General features: G+C 40.4%; 1 protein-coding gene across 2 annotated transcripts in view; it reads left to right on the forward strand.

Annotated features, from left to right (window-relative positions):
* Positions 1 to 4433: 4433 nt before the first annotated feature.
* The window catches only part of tmem44 (transmembrane protein 44), a 54592-nt gene continuing 40832 nt past the window's right edge, over positions 4434 to 18193 (forward strand). The window contains exons 1-3 of one of the 2 annotated variants that reach the window (XM_067995269.1): positions 4434 to 4922; positions 8867 to 8993; positions 12649 to 12742. In XM_067995269.1, coding sequence (XP_067851370.1) covers positions 4735 to 4922; positions 8867 to 8993; positions 12649 to 12742 — 409 coding nt within the window. In that variant the 5' untranslated portion in view covers positions 4434 to 4734. The remainder of the gene's footprint in view (positions 4923 to 8866; positions 8994 to 12648; positions 12743 to 18193) is intronic. The other variant, XM_067995268.1, reaches the window with a different exon arrangement.

The raw sequence follows: 18193 nt of genomic DNA on the forward strand, positions 1-18193 counted from the left end.
ATCCCTGGGGCTGGAATGCCTGAGCCACAGAGGTGCTGAGAAACCCAGTGCTGCACAGGAGTAGCTTAGAAGGCTAAGACAGTCTCAAGAACAGCTGTGGGGAGAAAGCCCCAAGTGTCGCCAGAGAGGAGGAGCTGTAGTGAGAGCAGGGAAGCCAATTTGGTCAACTTTGCCAGACTTGTTTGAAGAATACTGGCATAGGAACAAGAGTAGGCTATTCCCCTTGAGCCTGTTCTGCAATTCAATTCAATCATGGGTGATCTGCACCTCAACTCTGTTTAGCTGCCTTTTTTCCATATCCCTTGATACCCTTACCTAACAAAAATTTATCAATCTCAGTCTTGAAAATTTCAATTGATCTAGCATCCACAGCCTTTTGGGGAAGCAAGTTCTAGATTTTAACTACCCTTTGTGTGAAAGTGCTTCCTGATTTCACTCCTAAATGGCCTAGCTCTAATTTTAAGATGTGTCCTCTTGTTCTGGGTTCGCCCACCTGTGGAAGTATTTCTCTGTATCTACTCTATTGAATCTCTTTGTCATTTTAAATACCTCGATTAGATCACCACCGTAACCTTCTAAACTCAGGGGAATACAACCATGTTACAATTTAACCCTTTAAGCCCTGGTATCATTCTAGTGAATCTGCGCTGTACCTCTTCCAAAGCCAATATATCTTTCCTGAGGTTCATTGCCCAAAAGTGAATGTAATACTCCAGATGGGGTCTGACCAAGGCTCTATACAACTGAAGCATCACTTCCTCACTTTTGAATTCCAACCCTCTTGAGATAAAGGCCAACATTCTATTAGCCTTTTTTATTACATTTTGTACCTGTGCACTGGCTTTAATGATTTATGTACGTGGCCACCTAAATCCGTTGGCTCATCTACAGCTCCGAGTCTCTCACCATTAAGAAAATACTCCGATTTGTTGTTCTTGAATCCAAAGTAGATGAACTTACACATCCCCACATTGAACTCGATCTGCCATAGTTTTGCTCACTCACTTCGTCTGTCTATGTCCATTTCTAATTTACTGCACCCATCCACATAACTTACTGTGGCTCCTATCTTGGTGGCATCTTCAAACTTGGATATACAACTCCATTCCTTCATCCAAGTTAATGTATATGGTGAAAAACTGAGGCGCCAGTACAGATCCCTGGGGAATACCACACATCCTGCCAATCAGAGAACAAACGCTTTTTCCCTACTCTGTCTTCTACCTTCCAACCAATTACTGACCCATGTCACAAGGTTACCTCCAGTTCTGTGTGCTCTCATGGTTGCTAATCTCTTGTGCGGAACCTTATCAAATGCCTTCTAGAAGTCCATATAGACAACATCGATAGACACTCCTCTATCTACCATGCAAGCAACCTCAAAAAATTCAACTAGACTAGTCAGACATGACCTACCCTTCACAAATTCATGCTGACTCTCCTTGATCAACTGACAACTAGCCTTGCCATGTTGTTCACAGCAGGGACAATCTATGTACCTAAGGTTTGAAAGTGGGTTAATCTAGGCTTAGAATTAAGGTACTGAATGGTACTGAGCTACCTTGCTTGTAAAGTGTATACATACATATGTATGCACTAATATAAAGTGCACTGTAGTATGCAGAGAGCTCAAACTGTAACCACGATTGGAATAAAGTAATCAAGTCCTACTTTTGGACTCTGTAAATTACCACCGCCTGGTTCTTGAATACTGTATTAGTAGATGATGGACCAGATAAATGTACAACCACTATAACCTGTCAAACAAGTTACAAGGTGGTGAGAACAGGAATCAGCCAACAATTAATGTCCAGACTTGCATAAAAATGGTTTGTTTGGGTGTGATGTCAGAAAGCTGCTAGTGCCCATGGATCCACAGTCAGCATGAGTCCACTAACTTCAGGAGAGGAGGGGAGAAAATTCAAGAAAAAAGGAATTATAAGTATTAAAATGTTCTGTCTCTGAATATTTTTTAAGAATATAGAATTTGTTTTTCAATGATTATCTGTTAGCATGCTCTTTCTAATTTTTAGGATTTACAAGTAAACTCCACAAACAATCCTATTTAGTAACCCATTACTCACTTCATATGATCTTCATGTCTAATGGATATATTTTCGACAAAAAAGGAGAGAGAATAACTTTTTTTTGGGTTGGGCCCAATGTAAGAATTAAACTTTGAGTTCCTCTTGAGCTCTGTATAAACTCTATGTGGAACGCAAGAGAGAAAGTGGCTATGCTCCAGTAAGGATTCCCCATTGGAATGTGTCTGCTTTTTAGGATTAGTTTCAGCACATTTCATCAGTTTTCAGACCAATAGCGAGCCAGTTGTTAGTCTTTCATTCCTAGAGTCTGACTTAATTTCCACAATAGCATGTTGTGCCTGCTCAGGTGTGATTATTCTAATTTCTTGTGTAGAGGATATCCCATTGTTTAGTGTGGCATTGTACAAGAATGTTCTGGGAGTTGCATTAATATAGAATCCATTTCAATAGAGTTAAGGAATAGGAAGGGGAATGATACAATTATCTGTGTGTATTACAGGGCTGGGATCTGGGATAGAGTGGGAGATTTGTAGGCTAGAGAGATATATAAGCAACAAGGCAATAATATTGGCATGAGCTTAATGATCCCAAGATACAGTCAGATAAGCATCATATATGCAGTCAAAGTAGGGAATATTGTAGTTGTTGATAGTGTTTTTGTCAGACTACCAGTGGTTGAGGTTGGTCCTTGTGTGAATATTGCAGGCCTGATGAGAAGCAGGACATAAAGGTTATGGGGTCAGAGGTTGGATGTTTCAGCTGTTTTGATTTTTTGCTAACTTAACAAACTTGCTGATATTTGTGTATGCTCAAAAAGGTATGGGAGTGTCAATAGTTTTGAGTTGAATGCTCTGTACTTTTTATGGATGTAAAGTAGTAGTGTGAAGTTCAGCTGTAGATGGTATTTATTTCTACTGGTTGTCTTGTGTGTTCAGTATTTATGCCTTGTATAGTCTTTGGTCCTGATATCTATGATATATGCTGGTGAGATGTTGCTGTCATTTGACTTTCTGGTGCCTAAGTGCAGAATAGTTTGTGGCTTTATTTTATGTTTATGATGCAATGTTTGTATTTTTGTATCATTTTTTAGTACATAAGAAATAGAAAATAGGAGCAGGAGTAGGCAATATAGCTCTCGAGTAGTGATTGATTTGTATGACTGGCTTTCTTCTATTCGGGTGTTCATGTTTATAGTTGGGTAGAATGCTGCATTCATCTTAGATTTGCGGTCTCCTATTAATTATACAGAAAAGAATGGACAGTGAGAGGGGCTTTGATGAATAGAAACCGAAGTCCGCTGGGGTCTCTTGTATTCTTTCCTCTTCCAATTTGTTTTAACCAGGCAAATCTCTTTTCTATGACCCTCACATTATTAATTCAGTGCCCAGCGTTTTAATGGTACAAGTAGGCTGAAGCAAGTATGTTGTTGTATTTCGGAATTCACAAAGTTCCATTCCTGGATCATTTGGATCCAAAAATGAATCTTCCACAATGTTCTCCCCCCTCCCCCCCTAATATTAGTTGATTAGTTTCAATTAAAAGAAGAAAAAAATGAAGGCTCCAGCTTTGATTCCTGGTCTGTTTTGAGTAAGCTGATTTCAGCGAGAGTAGTGGCGATCCTTGATGTGTGTGTTCCATACTAAGGGGAAGAGCAGATAGGAGTCCCACTCCTGATATATCTGGTGCTTCCTGCTGGAAAGCGTGGATGGTGATTCAAAGAAAGATCATGCTCATCTGCGATGCTCTTTCTCACCCCTTCAAATCGTTTGCTGCCAATGATTGGATTTCCACATCGTTCACCTGAGGAAGGAGGTAGCCTCCGAAAGCTTGTGAATTTAAAATAAAATTGCTGGACTATAACTTGGTGTTGTAAAATTGTTTGCAATGATTGGAGTAACATGAATAACAGCCACTTGTATGAAGTGCAGGAAGGTTGCGAGTGCCTGTTGATTGCGTTCAAGGGAGAAGCAAAGACAATTGTGGGGAAAACCGCAAAGATGTAATCACTGTTTAAAACTTGGTAAAGTAGCTTTAAGATCCTGCACTAGGTGGATACTGCGCCTTTAAGAGCTTTGATTAAGCGGTTTCTGCACCGAATGCACATGTTTGTACAAAAGAAAAGTTACTCCAGAGAGAAAAAGGCGACGGTATTGATCATCAAGGTAGTACTAAAGCGTCTTGGAGTATTTTTCTATGTTAAACGAGCTACATAAATGCAAATTGTTATTGCCTGATCTGTGTCCGAAGATGTTGCGAGTCGATTAGGATTCGCAGGGTTTCCAGTGGAAATGATGTGGTGAGCCGTTCGCTGCGGCAGTCCCCGGTACTGTGACTGCGCCTGAACAATTTGCCTTTAAGGATTTAGAGTTGAGGGTGGTTGTCGTCACGTCTCCAAATGACAAAGCAGGAAGGAATCGCACCACAGCCCGAAACTTTCCTGGCCGTTTTGTACTTTGGGAGTGGGCCGGTTTTTACCGAGCGAGGATTACCAATTAAACCACTTCGGCACCAATTTGGACCAAGCTTTTAACCAAATTAGGACATTTGAACATTTCACATCGACCCCGAGGGACCGATGCCAGAAGTTGCCTTTATTTGAGAGGATTAACGAACGTATGTGTGGTGGACAAGAAAGATCATGTTCGTGTCAATGAATTTGTAACCAACGTGTGAACGAAATCTATTTAGAATGAGATCGGCCGCCTACAGCAATCAGAGTGACCCCGTAGGAGCGAATGGGGGCATTGGGGTTCAGGCTGGTTCGTCCTCCTTATGGAACTGGAATTACTGGATCAACTGCTTCACCCAAGAGAAAGTCTGCATTTCCTTCGCGCTCTGGGTTTTATCACTGCTGTTTTGGGCAATCGCTCACATTATGTAAGTATAACTAATATTGTATTTCTGAAATTAGAAGCCCCCCCCCCATCCCATAATTAAAAGGGAGGGAGAGCTTGCTTAAATTTTACGATCTTACTCTACCTCCACCTCTGGAATGAGGAGGGGGAGCTGGAATACCATGGCTGCAAGCGCACTCGCACTGGCACATAAAAGGGTGACAAGGCTACATGGCTAATTCCAGAATTTCACAAACAATTGAAGCTCTTGAGGCAAGAATTGTATTACTTAGTATAATGGTAGTTAATCAACATTTTACTTGCGGCTATACTTTATTTTAATGACATTCCAACAGGCAATATTTAAAAAAATCAATAATTTGAATACATCAATGCTAAATAATCTTTGATGTAGTTAGTATTTGTTTCACGTTCATAATTTTATAAATTGACATTCATCAATTGATCATTTTGTAATATATAGAAAATATGGTATTCCCTTTTATGGACTATATTATTTCTGACCTAATCACACGGTACAGTATCACACCATTTGTCAATATCCACTTTGAGACCTCTGCCAACAAAATATAAATGGGAAAAATGAATGAATCATGGAGAAATGTAAGAACTCAGCTTTTCTATATTTAATAAATGAAGTTAATCAATTGTTTGGGTATTTGTGACATTTCCTCTACTCTAAGTTACTGTTTTGTGTCTGTCAATTAATATATGGGGCAGTGTTGTTATTAGATGATCCACAGCAGATTAAGTTCCAGTAATCCTAGATTGAAGGATAGCATGTATTAACCTCAGTCAACATACCTAATATCCAACCACAACCACATCTTCCACAAATAGTACATGGGAATAACTGGTCAGATTTAATTTTATTTTGCATTTGAAGGTTTTATGACAATAAACCGCCCAAATTCTGTTAATACCATTTATGATGTAATTGAAACTCTGAATGAAATTATTTTCTGAAATTATTTCCATGTATAAATTATCCTTTAATATTATTTACACGCAGGGTAGTGACTACCTTGAGAAAGCAGTGGCACATTATTTTTCGATAAAACTTTTCTTGTCACAGTTTTGCACATTTTATTTTCTTATAACATCTCCAACAACAACAACTTGCATTTATATAGCTCCTTTTAATGTAGTAAAACGCCCCAAGGCACATCACGAGCGTTATCAAACAAAATTTGACACAAAGCCATGTTAGGACAGGTGAGCAAAAACTTGGTCAAATAGTTAGGTTTTAAGAAGCGTCTTAAAGGATGAGAGAGAGGTAGAGAGGTTTAGGGAGGGAATTCCAGAGCTTAGGGCTAGGTAGCTGAAGAGGCCAGAATTGGAGGAGCGCAGAGATCTCGGAGTGTTGTAGGGCTGGAGGAAGTTACAGAGATAGGGAGGGGCAAGGCCATGGAGGGATTTGAAAGCAAGGGTGAGAACTTTAAAATCGAGAACATGGATTCGTTCTGGACTGGGAGCCAATATAGGTCATCGAGCTCAGGGCTGATGGTTGAACGGGACTTGGTGCGAGTTAGGTTACTGGCAGCAGATTTTTGGATGAGCTCAAGTTCATGGTGGCTGGTAGATGGGAGGCCAGCCAAGAGAGCATTGAAATAGTCAAGTCCAGAGGTAACAAAGGCTTGGATAAGAGTTTCAGCAGCAGATGCACTGAGGCAGGGTTGGAGATGGGCGATGTTACGGAGGTGGAAGTAGGTGGTCTTGGTGATGAAGCTCATCTCAGGGTCAAATAGGGTGCAAAGGTTGCGAACGCTCTGGTTCAGCCTCAGACAGTGGCCAGAGAAAGGGGTGGAGTAGGTGGCTAGGGAATGGAGTTTGTGGCGGGGACCAAAGACAATGACTTCAGTCTTTCCAATATTTAGTTTGAGGAAATTTCTGCTCATCCTGTATTGGATGTTGGACAAGCAGCCTGACAAATCCGAGGCAGCAGGGAGGCCGAGAGAGGTGGTGGTGAGGTAGAACTGGGTGTTGTCAGAGTACATGTGGAACCTGACGTTGCGTTTTCGGATGATGTCTCCGAGGGGCAGCGTGTAGATTAGAACTAGGAGGGGGCCAAGGATAGATCCATGGGGGACTCCAGAGGAAACGGTGCATTACACTTTTTCTCTCTTTCCCACATGACACAGTAAGGTAAAACACCAATAATAATTGAGGAACAAATGGTAAAACTTAGTGTTTATTAAAGCAGTGTCAGAAGATACTAACTTAATTAGAAAGTGTGTCACAATACTAAAATAATGAGCAGTTTAGAGGCTAGAAAGAATTTTAGCTTTTCATTCAATGTTCAAAATCCTCAGTTCCCCCTCATTGTGTTTATGTGAATTGGTGGAAGTATGTTGTAAATCTGCCATAAATTGAGGAGATTTGTAATGTTAACATTGAGGGTGAGGTTTTCTCATTCTTTACAGTCATTTGAACTGTGTTACAGTCAGTAACACTCCCAAATACTGTGCAAGCTATTTATAGTGACTTATTTGTACAAAGGTATTTTCTCTCTCATAAATAGCTGTCCATTATATCTGTAGGTGACTTCAGTTGAGTTTCCAGTTGTCCAAATCAGCACACATGCAGCTACAAGTATCAAATTCTATACTTGTACAGAGGTGTCAGCCACAGCTTTTATCAGCTTGGTTCAAATCGATAGAATTCTTGCCTCTGGATCAGAAAGTTGTAGGTTCAAGCACTATGCCAGGACTTGAGCACATAATCCAAGACAATATTTCAGTGCAATACTGAAGGAATGCTGCATTGTCAAAGAGACTGTCCTTTGGCTAAGATATTAAACTGAGGTCCCATCTGCCAGTTAAAGATCCTATGAAAGTATCTGAAGAGAAGAGAGTTCTCAGTTACCAGGCCAACGTTTCTCCCTCTGACAATACCATCCATAAAAGGGATTGGTCATTCATTTCATGCCTGTGGTTATTTGTGGGCTGTTGTTTGCACAGAATGGCAGCCATATTTGTTTATATAAGCGTGCTTAAAAAACTATGAGACATTTTGATGTGAAATTCAATTAAAAAGAATTTTATAGTGCCTATAATTTCCCCAGAACGTCCCAAAGTGCTTCACAACCAATTATTTTTTTTCAAAGTGTAATCACTGCTGTTATGTCGGCAAATGTGGCAACCACAAACAGCATACTTCTGATTTTGTTTGAAGTAACCAATTCATCCTTATATCCAGGTCTGGTATAAGTGGAGCTTACCATTTGAATTTGAATTTTGTCATTTAAGTTTATATTGTTAGTGCTGCCGATGTTTCTGTTACTGCTGCTGTTATTGATGCGTATCCTTCCTAGGTGGTTTCACATCACCAGGAAAAGAATGTTTTAAACTATAAACAAAATATGGTTGTCTTACGTGACTGCAAGAAACAGTTTTACTGAAAAATATTACATTGTCTTTTACTAGGATATCCTGTAACACACCCATTTGTTTTATTCTCTGCACAGCTTAACTTATTTTATGATTCAATATTTACTGTCATTTGGTATATACAGTGATGACATCCAGTAGCTGTCAATTATAACTTGGTATAGGAGTGGCCTCCATCTGTTCAATCAATTTGTTGTTGACTCATTCAAATTTCAGTTAGCTGTGGAGCTAAATATGAACCAAAAGGGCTATCCAGGGTGATTGACTGCCTAGTTAATGCCTTTGGTTATTTGAGAGGGAATTTTTCAGAGTGTGTTCTGATTTATAATCTGAGTGATCAGAACATGTGCTTAAGATCAAATCTTCCTATGAACTTCAGCTCCACTATCAAGTTATTTGCGTACGTGTTACAAAAAGTATTGGCATATTTTAAAGGGAGTGATTTTAAAGAGTTACAGATTGCTTACTTCTCATGGTTTATCAGATTTGAATTTTATTCCTGAATCTAAGTCTCTAGAAATCAGAAACACCAGAAGCTGTTGTATTCAACCATCCCTTTGTTCCCTTTTGTTTTCAGACTTTTTTATTTGCGCTGCAAGCGGAGAGTTTGGGGAGAAGAATCTTTGTCTTGTGCCATCTATGCTTTTCTGGGGAATATGTGCAACATGTTTGGGGCACTTCTAGCAAAACAACTGAGTATTCAGGTTGGTGATATGGTTCACTGAAACTCATTTTACTGCAATTGATTTCTTATTACCAGGAGTCAAAATTTCCCTTGGCTCTTGACACCAGCATTTCACAAACTTGAACTTGCTAGTTTCTCAAAGGGTTTTTGTTTCCCAATTTCTCCAGAATCTGCTCCACTTTTATTGATATTTCCTTTCTTCTTTTTCTGATTTCTCACAAGCCATCTCTGATTTTATTTTGGCCTAGTTTACTATTGGAAATCTAGTTATTTATGGATCCATATTACTTCTTCATCTATTCTGTTGTTTCCTCCTCCTTGTGGTGTTTCTCCTAGTTCTCTCAAACTCTGTTTGAGTTTACCTGAGCCATCTTGTTATCTTAAACTTGTTCACGTCCTCTTCAGAACCTCCCTGCTCTTGGATTTGTTCTGTTAAATGTTTTGGATGCTGAAGCAAAGAGATCATTGGATCAAGTTTATCTTAAATAAACTTAACCTAACCCTCAGTGCTTTTTATTTGGTTGTTTAGGAACCACACCTTGCTATATAGTTCGTTTTAAATTTAGTCTACTAAATGTAATTTAAAATGGTAATGCACAATGCATTTACTGTAAATACAACAACTTGGGTTTCTATAATCCTTGTGTTTGGAAAAACTTACAATTTGGCCTTTCTTCCACCACTTCAAACTTGTGTTTTCAGCAAAAAGGCAGTTTCCATAAGCTGAACTGTGTCTACTATGAATGAAAATTTGCAGTTATATATATAAAAGTGAATCTGATAACATGTCACAAGCACAATTATCCTTTTGCAAAGCTATTACATACCAGTAATCATATGAGCTGTCTACCACGTTCTCCTATCCACTCTGGAAAGCAGTAATAGACTAGTCTTGTGGTTATTCAAGGCTTCATTTGTTTTTGCATAGCTGACTGAAGACAGTTTTAGAACACATTATTCTGTCTATCTGAAGTCATAGAACATTATATAACACCAAAATTTTCCTGTTTGAGAGAACGTAGAGCTCTGCTTCCATCGCAAAGACATCTCGGAGTATCTCACATGATAGAGGAAAAATCTAGATATCACGTTGGTGGGGAGGAACAAAAGTACAGTTGAAGATGATGGTATTTTGGGAGGCTTTTGAAAACTGCAATGATAAAACAGAGGGATGTAGAAAGGGGACAGCAGTGTGGTGGCTGAAGGAGCATTTACTGATGGTGGAACGGGATGATGAGTAACCTGGTGTCAGAGATGTGGAGGATGTGAAAGGGTATATGTGGCTGAAGACAATTGCTGATGTAGAGTGGGGTAAGGCAGTGAGGGATTTGAAAACGAGGATGAGGATCTTAAAATTAATTTGCCTGGGCATGGGGAGCCAATAGAGCTTGGTAAGGATAAGTGTGATTGGAGTGGGGGAATTGTTCCAGGTGAAGATGTGGGTCACAACATCCTGAATGAATCATTTGTACACAAAGAGTGTTTAAGTAGTAGAATCTCACGGTGATTAAAGGCAGTGATTAGACTTTCAGCTGTGGTGGTGGACAGGTAATGGCAGAGGCGGACAATGTTTCAGGGATGAAAGAAAGTGGTATTGTTTACCAGTTGGATGTGGAGCAGGAACCTTAGCTTGGGGTTGAGAAGTACACCTCTGGACATAGCCTGAGGTTCATGGAGTAAAGGCTAAGGGCCATAGTTGCTGATGAGAGCTGAAGGTGATGGCTTTGGTGTTGCTCACATTAAAACTGGAGCACTGTTCAATAATGAACAGTTTGTTTTTATTTTGATTGTCTTTATCAGGAACTAATCCCTGGACTGGTTATGTACAGTCAGCTTCTAAAAAATCATTCTTGACTCCTGATAACTTCTTTTCCACACTGATTCTAATCAAAAAATATTTTTACATAAAGGAAAAATCTAGGCTCCAAACCTTTAATATCTACTTCATAGCTTAATTCAATCTTACCTAAACAACTTCATTTGTTTTGACTCGTAGTGCTACATGCAGAAAAAAAATCAATGAATTGGTTGAGACAGACTGTAAGAGTCTTCCAGTTATTACATGGCATTGATTTGCAGATAAAATGGTTTCTTTATGCATCTTCTCAAAATTTGGTGGAAAAACATACTTCAGATATCATAGACTGTAAAACTAAATATACAGGTGTTGGCATGTTTTGGGCTGATGGACCTGTTTATGTACAAAGTATTCTGTATTTTTTCAACGGAGGTTGTATGAGAGTGGATTTGACTGTGTATAGTGATGGATTCTACATGTGCAGGTATTTTACAGAAAACCAGAGACTTAGTCAGCAAGCCTCAGGTTAGGACTCTCCCAGCGCACTGAGGAATGCTCCAATAAGATTAGCTCAAGGTCAATTTAATTAAAGAATTGTTTATTCTTACTTTGTGCAAACAAAAATACGTTTGCAGCTTAAAACAGGAAACAAATTTTACTTCCTCCATTTTCTGTCTGACTTAGCTAGCTTTACTTCACCTTTCTATCTTCACTAAAGGCTATATTATCTTATTATCTCACTGTAAGTTAAAAAATTAAGTTGCTGTCTCCTTCAGTGGCTCACCTGATTAAAACATTGATTTAGCTGACTTATTCAGACTAGGAAAATCTGCGATTCAGGCCCTGGTCTGGACGGAGTTAGCTGATCTCAGCTGGATTGGTGGTGGGGATCCAACAATTGGCTCAGTGTACTTGGTTAACGAAGGGAAAATCAGACACAATTCCTCCTCTAGATTGTTACCTAATAATCCCTACTGCAACTGCACATGTGTAGGTTCACGGTAAAGAGAGAGTTGGGTTCCAAGGCTGAATAGTCCACCAATGCTCTGTATCTAGGCTCACACATGAGAAATGCAAACTTGGACAAGATACAGGAGACTCACTGTGCCAAAGAGTAGAAGGGAAGGGTGAAAATTGGCAGAAAGAAGAGGAGGAGGAGGAGAATAAAATAAAATAAAGCAGGTTGTTCAACAGCTGACAGTTTACAGTTAAAGTAGGTAGATGATTGAACCTGCATTTGTTACTTTGTGCACCTAGTCACAGCATTATGTATTCCATCATAGAATATAGCATGGGTCAAAAACAGAGTAAAGCCGACTAGGCGTTTTGTTTGGCCTTACACCTTTAAGGAATTTATTTGAGTCTGCCCAACCTCAATTCACATAGGACCCTGCTGGCTGGCAGAGAGAGGCCACTTGCATCTTTATGTTTGACTATTCAGACTTGGGTGCCAGAGGTGAAACAACATTGTTACAGAATTCAGAACGTAAACTTTTTTTTCCAGATTTACAATGCCAATTTTGGCCTGAGTAACCATTTCTCCGTCTTTAAGTATTTCTGCTCATATAATCCTGATTGATGCAACACTGGGAACGTAGAGAATCTCTGTGTGCACATTAATGGCAAGAATGTCTTTAAAGTGGTAGCCTAACAAAATATGCAGGATTTTACTATTAAGCAAGCTTTCAAAACCACTTTAGGCGGTATCATCACTTAAAGCTTTTGATTATAGTCGTTGAGCTTATTACTGACGTCCTCAGCTGTCTTGGTTAAAAAAAAACACCAAAAGCTTTGTTTGGGTGGAAAAGATCTAAACAATAGTAAGTAATATATTAGGAAAATATTCTAACATTTTATATCTTTTATCTATTTCCAGGTTTTTACAGCAGCTTATATGGCAGCAGTGGATATTCTCCATTTTGTATTAATCCTGTTTCCTGTGTGTGGTTCAAGATCCAGATCAAAAACAGGTAGAAACAATGCCATGCCAAAAAGGCATTGCGTTGTCTGCATTATTGAGCAGCAGATATTATCTGCAAGTGCTGTGTATTTTTTTATTATTATGCTATGAATGATATTTGAATCTGGTTATCAGTAAAGTTAGTGATTACAGCTTTTTCTCCTAGTTATCTGTGTGTTATATAATACAGAAAAGATCATTCAGCCCATCATGCCTGTGCTGGCTCTCTAAAAAGAGCTATCCTCCTAGTCCCATTTTCCTGCCCCTTCTCCAAACTCTTCATAATTTTGGAATATTCTATTAGATCTCATCTTAACCTTCTGTGCTATAATGAAAATAGCCCTGGTTTCTCTAGTCTTTCTTCATAATTAAAGCTTCTCATCTTCATGAATCACGTCTGCACCCTCTCCATGACCTCAGAATCCCTCCTAAAATAAAGTGCCCAATGCTTGGAAGCAATATTCTACCTGCTACCTAACCAATCATTTGGATAGGTGAATATTACCTCTTCTAGTCACTGGCCCAATTGATAAAACCTTCATGGTCTTTTTACAACTTGTCCTTCTACTTTTAAAGATTTGTATATATGAAGCCTTAAGTGTCTCTCCTACTCTACTTTTAAAGTTCTGCTATTTAGGGTACAACTCTTCTCCTTTATTCTTTCTCCCAAAGTGTATCCCCTCACATTTCAACACATTACATTTAATTTGACATTTACCTGACCATCTACAAACCTGTCCATCTCCCCTTGAAGTCACATACAATTAATCATGCTCCCTATTTTTGTGTCATCTGTAAATGTTGAATTTGTGCCTCCCATATCCAAGCCCAGATTTATATAGCTCCTTTAACATGAGAAAATATCCCAAGATGTTTCATAGAAGTGTGATCAGGCAAAAATTGATACAGGGCCAAAGAAGACGACGTTAGGAGGGGTAACTAAAAGCTTCGACAAAGAGGTAGGTTTTAAGGAGGGTCTGCAAGGAGGAGAGAGAGGTGGAGAGGCAGAGAGGTTTAGGAAGGGAAATTCAGAGCTTTGGGCCTAGCTGGCTGAAAGCACAGCCACCAAAGGTGAGGCAAAGGGAGCAGGGGATGCTTAGAGGCCAGAGTAGTACAGAGTTCTCAGAGGGTTGTAGGAGCTGAAGGAGAGTACAGAGATAGGGAGGGGAGAGGCCAGAAGAGCTTTGGAATAGTCAAGTCTAGAGGTGACAAAAGCAGCAGATGTGTTGAGGCTGAGACAGAGATGGATGATGTTATGGAGGTGGAAGGTGGTTTTTATGGTGAAGAGGATGCTCAGCTCGGGGTCAAATAGAATGCTGAGGTTGCTAACAGTCTAGTTCAGCCTGACACAGTGGCCAGAGAGGGGGTTGGAATCGGTGGCGAGGTAATGATGTGCGTTAGGGGAGGGGTGCGAAGACAATGGCTTCAGTCCTCCCAGTGATTAATTGGAGGACATTTTGGCTCATTCAGGACTGGATGTCAGACAAACAGGCTGACAACACAGAGGCATTTCAGGAGTCAAGCAAGGTGATGGAGAGATAGAACTGGGTGACGTCAGTGTACACGTGGAATCTGATGTCATGTCTTGGATTATGTCGCAATTGGGCTGCCTGTATAGGAGGAAGAGGGGGCCAAGGATAGATCCTTGGGAAACTCTAGAGGTTATGGTACAGGGGTGGGAAGAAAAGCCATTGCAGGAGATTTTCTGGCTACAAATGGATAGGTAAGAGTGGAACCAAGCTGAGGCAGTTCCACTGAGCTTTATAACGGAGGAGAGGCATTGGAGGAGGATGGTGTGGACGACCGTGTCAAAGGCTGCAGAGAGGTCAAGAAGGACAAAGAGGGAGAGTGCACCATGGTCATAGTCACAGAGGATGTAATTTGTGACTTTGATTACGGCCGTTTCAATGCCGTGACAGAGATGGAAACCTGATTGGAAGGGCTGTAACATGGAGTTGCGGGAAACATGAGCACGGATTTGGGAAGCGACAACACATTCAATGACTTTGGAACGGGAAGGTGGTTGGAGATGGGGCAGTACCTTGTAAGGACAGAGGGGTTGAAGGTGCATTATTTGAGGAAGGGGAACCATTTACAATGTCAGCTAGCGTGGGGGCTAGGGAGGGAAGTTGGGTGGTCAGCAGTTTAGTGGGAACAGGCTATTTTCAACCTAGTATTGTGTAATGAGACAGGGTTAATTAGCAATCTTATAGTTAAGGATCCTCTGGGGGAGAGTGATCATAATATGATAGAATTTCATATTGAGTTTGAGAATGATGTAGTTAAGTCCGAAACTAGCGTCTTCAATTTAAACAAAGCCAATTACGTAGGTACAGGGGTGAGTTGGCTAAGGTCGATTGGGAAATTAGATTAAAAGAAATGACAGTAGATAAGCAATGGTGAACATTTAAAGAAATAATTCATAATTCTCAGCAAATATATGTTCCCTTGAGGAATAAAAACTCCACAGGATAAATGATCTAACTGTGGCTAACTGGAGAAATTAAGGATAGTATCAAATTAAAAGAGGCTCACAATGTTGCCAAAAAGAGTAGTAAGCCTGATGATTGGGATGGTTTTAGAAATCAGCAAAGGATGACCAAGAAATTGATAAAGAGGGAGAAAATTGAATGTGAGAGTAAACTAGCAAGAAATATAAAAACAGATTGCAAGAGTTTCTACAAGAATGTGAAAAGGAAGCGATTAATGAAAGTAAACGTGGGTCCCTGAGAGACTGAGACAGGAGAAATTATAATGGGGAATAAAGAAATGGCAGAGACGTTAAACAAATATTTTGTATCTGTCTTCATAGCAGAAGACACAAAAAACATACCGGAAACAGTGGCGAACCATGGGACTAATGAGAGGGAGGAACTTAAAGTAGTTAATATTAGTAAAGAAAAAGTACTGGAGAAATTAATGGTATGTTAGTCTTTATTGCAAGGGGGTTGGAGTATAAGAGTAAGGAGGACTTTCTGCAATTATATAGGGCTCTGGTGTGACCACACCTGGAGTACTGTGTACAGTTTTGGTCTCTTTACCTAAGGAAGGATATACTTGCATTAGAGGTGTGCAACAAATGTTCACTAGGTTGATTCCTGGGATGAGAGAGTTGTCCTATGAGGAGAGATTGAGTAGAATGAGCCTGTACTCTCTGGAGTTTAGAAGAATGAGAGGTGATCTCATTGAAATGTATAAAATTCTTCGAGGACTTGACAGGGTAGATGTTGAGCAGCTGTTTCCCTTGGCTGGAGAGTCTAGAACTAGGGGTCCTAGTCTCAAGATAAGGGGTTGGCCATTTAGGACTGTAATGAGGAAATTTTTTTTCACTGAAGGTTGTGAATCTTTGGAATTCTCTACCCCAAAGGCTCTGGATGCTCCATCATTGAGTATATTCAGAACTGAGATCGATAGATTATTGGACACTAGGGGAATCAAGGGATATGTGGATAGGGCGGGAAAGTGGAGTTGAGGATGAAGATCAGCCATGATCTTATTGAATGGCGGAGCAGGCTCGGGGGATCGTATGGCCTAGTCCTGGTTCTATTTCTTATGTTCTTATGAATAGGGTCAAGAGAGCAGGAGGTTGGCCTCATGGACAAGATGACCTCAGAGAGGGCATGAGGGGAGATAGAAGAGAAACTAGAGAAAGATGCAATTTGAGGAACCTTGGGGGAAGTTTAGCTAGGTTGATGAGGGGAAGGGGGGGTTGCGGCAGAGAAAGCTGAACGGATGGTCTCAAGCTTAGTGACAAAGAAATCCATGAGTTCTTCGCATTTATTTTTGGAGGTGAGGATGGAGGAGGCATGGGAGAAAGGTTTAAGGAAACAGTTGATAATGAAGAAAATAAGCTAGGGGTTATCTTTGCATTCCAGGATGATCCTGGAATAGTGTGAAGTTTTGGCAGAGGAGAGTTGGGTCCGGTAGTGCTTGATGTGGTCCAGCCAGATCTGTCGATGAATGGCTAAACCAGTTGTATGGCAGTTACGTTGAAGTCTGCGCTCCTTGGACTTGAGGGAGAAAAGATGGGGGTCGTACCAGGGGGAGCGACCACGGAGGGATAGAGTAAGGATTTTACTGGGGACAAGGGTATCAACTGGCGGAGGTAAGGGAGTAAGCAGGTGAGAGACTTCAGTAAGGGGCAAGGTGTTGTCACCAGTGAGGCAAGTTTCCATCAAGGCCAAATAGTAGCCAACATGTAGTGGGTTGGGAGGTGGGTACTGAGATCATGTGGGCACAAGCTGCACAGGAGCAATATGCACAGGTAAGCGGGAAACCTTTGGGATTGGGACCTGGAAGTAGTGGCAGAGGAGGAGGATGCAGGGAGGCTAGTATTTTTGTTGGAGTGGATGGAGGCAGTGGCACGTTGAGAAGGAATGGGCAGCAAGGGCTCCAGGTAGGGGTTTGGAAGTGGATGGATGATCTGAGACCTAGCAGCATTGGAAGTGGGACTGGGATCTATTGCCTATGGCCCTGTTACCACTGAGGGGAGATACTGGGGCTGGCATCACTCTGGTCGAGGGGGGAAAATAAGAGGCCCAGCACCATTTATGTGAACTGAGTCCTAGTAGTACTCGGGGAGGGGGAGAGCTGTGGCCTGGCAGGATGTTGGGTGGGGACTTGTGTTCCCCCTCTTCTGTAATTTGTTGGTTAAGCAGGAGAACTACTGAAATAATTGAAATCAAGATGTAAAATTGATGGGTTTACGGCTACATTTAGTAATTTCATTGATTTTGTGACTTTATATTATTGCTATAAATTTAATTTTAAACATATATAATTACTGGCTGAAAAAGCAATGTGATGCCCAAAAAATTGGAGAAACATTATTTGTGTGGTCAGGTTTTTGGTAATTGCTAGTTCATAAATGCTGGGTTTGAAAAGTATTGATCAATTTGATTGATGTGGTGGTGTTTGCTGAATGTTGATAGTTTTTCCTACCTGGTTAGCGAATGGAACTGTTTTTTAATTGTTTTACCTTTGTCAATTGGACATTTGAGGTGATCAGCGTCGTTGATCTAACAGATTGTGATTATTTGAGCACAATTCTTGCTTTACAGACGTGAGTTATTTTTGAGGTGTGATGCCTTTAAGAGGTGTGCTACTTGTTGGACATAAAACTTAATGATAAAGATTATTGAAATTTACAAAAGCAGGTTGCATCCAGTGGGGTGCACAAACTCTGCTAAGGGAAGCATTAATACTTTGCACAGTGTTGGTCTCCATATTACAAAAAGGATATAGAAGCACTGGAGAAAGTTCTGGTATCATCCTTGTAAATCTTTTTAGCACTGAGATATTACAACTATCAGGAAAGACTGAACAGGTTGGGGTTCTTTTATCTAGAAAAGAAAAGACTGAGAGGTGACCTGATAGAGGTCTTTAAAATTATGAAGGGGTTTGATAGGGAGGACGTCGAGAAGATGTTTTCATTAGTGGGGGGAGTCCAAATCTAGGGGCC

This window comes from Heptranchias perlo, chromosome 13 (genome assembly GCF_035084215.1).
Source record: "Heptranchias perlo isolate sHepPer1 chromosome 13, sHepPer1.hap1, whole genome shotgun sequence".
Classification (NCBI taxonomy): Eukaryota; Metazoa; Chordata; class Chondrichthyes; order Hexanchiformes; family Hexanchidae; genus Heptranchias; species Heptranchias perlo.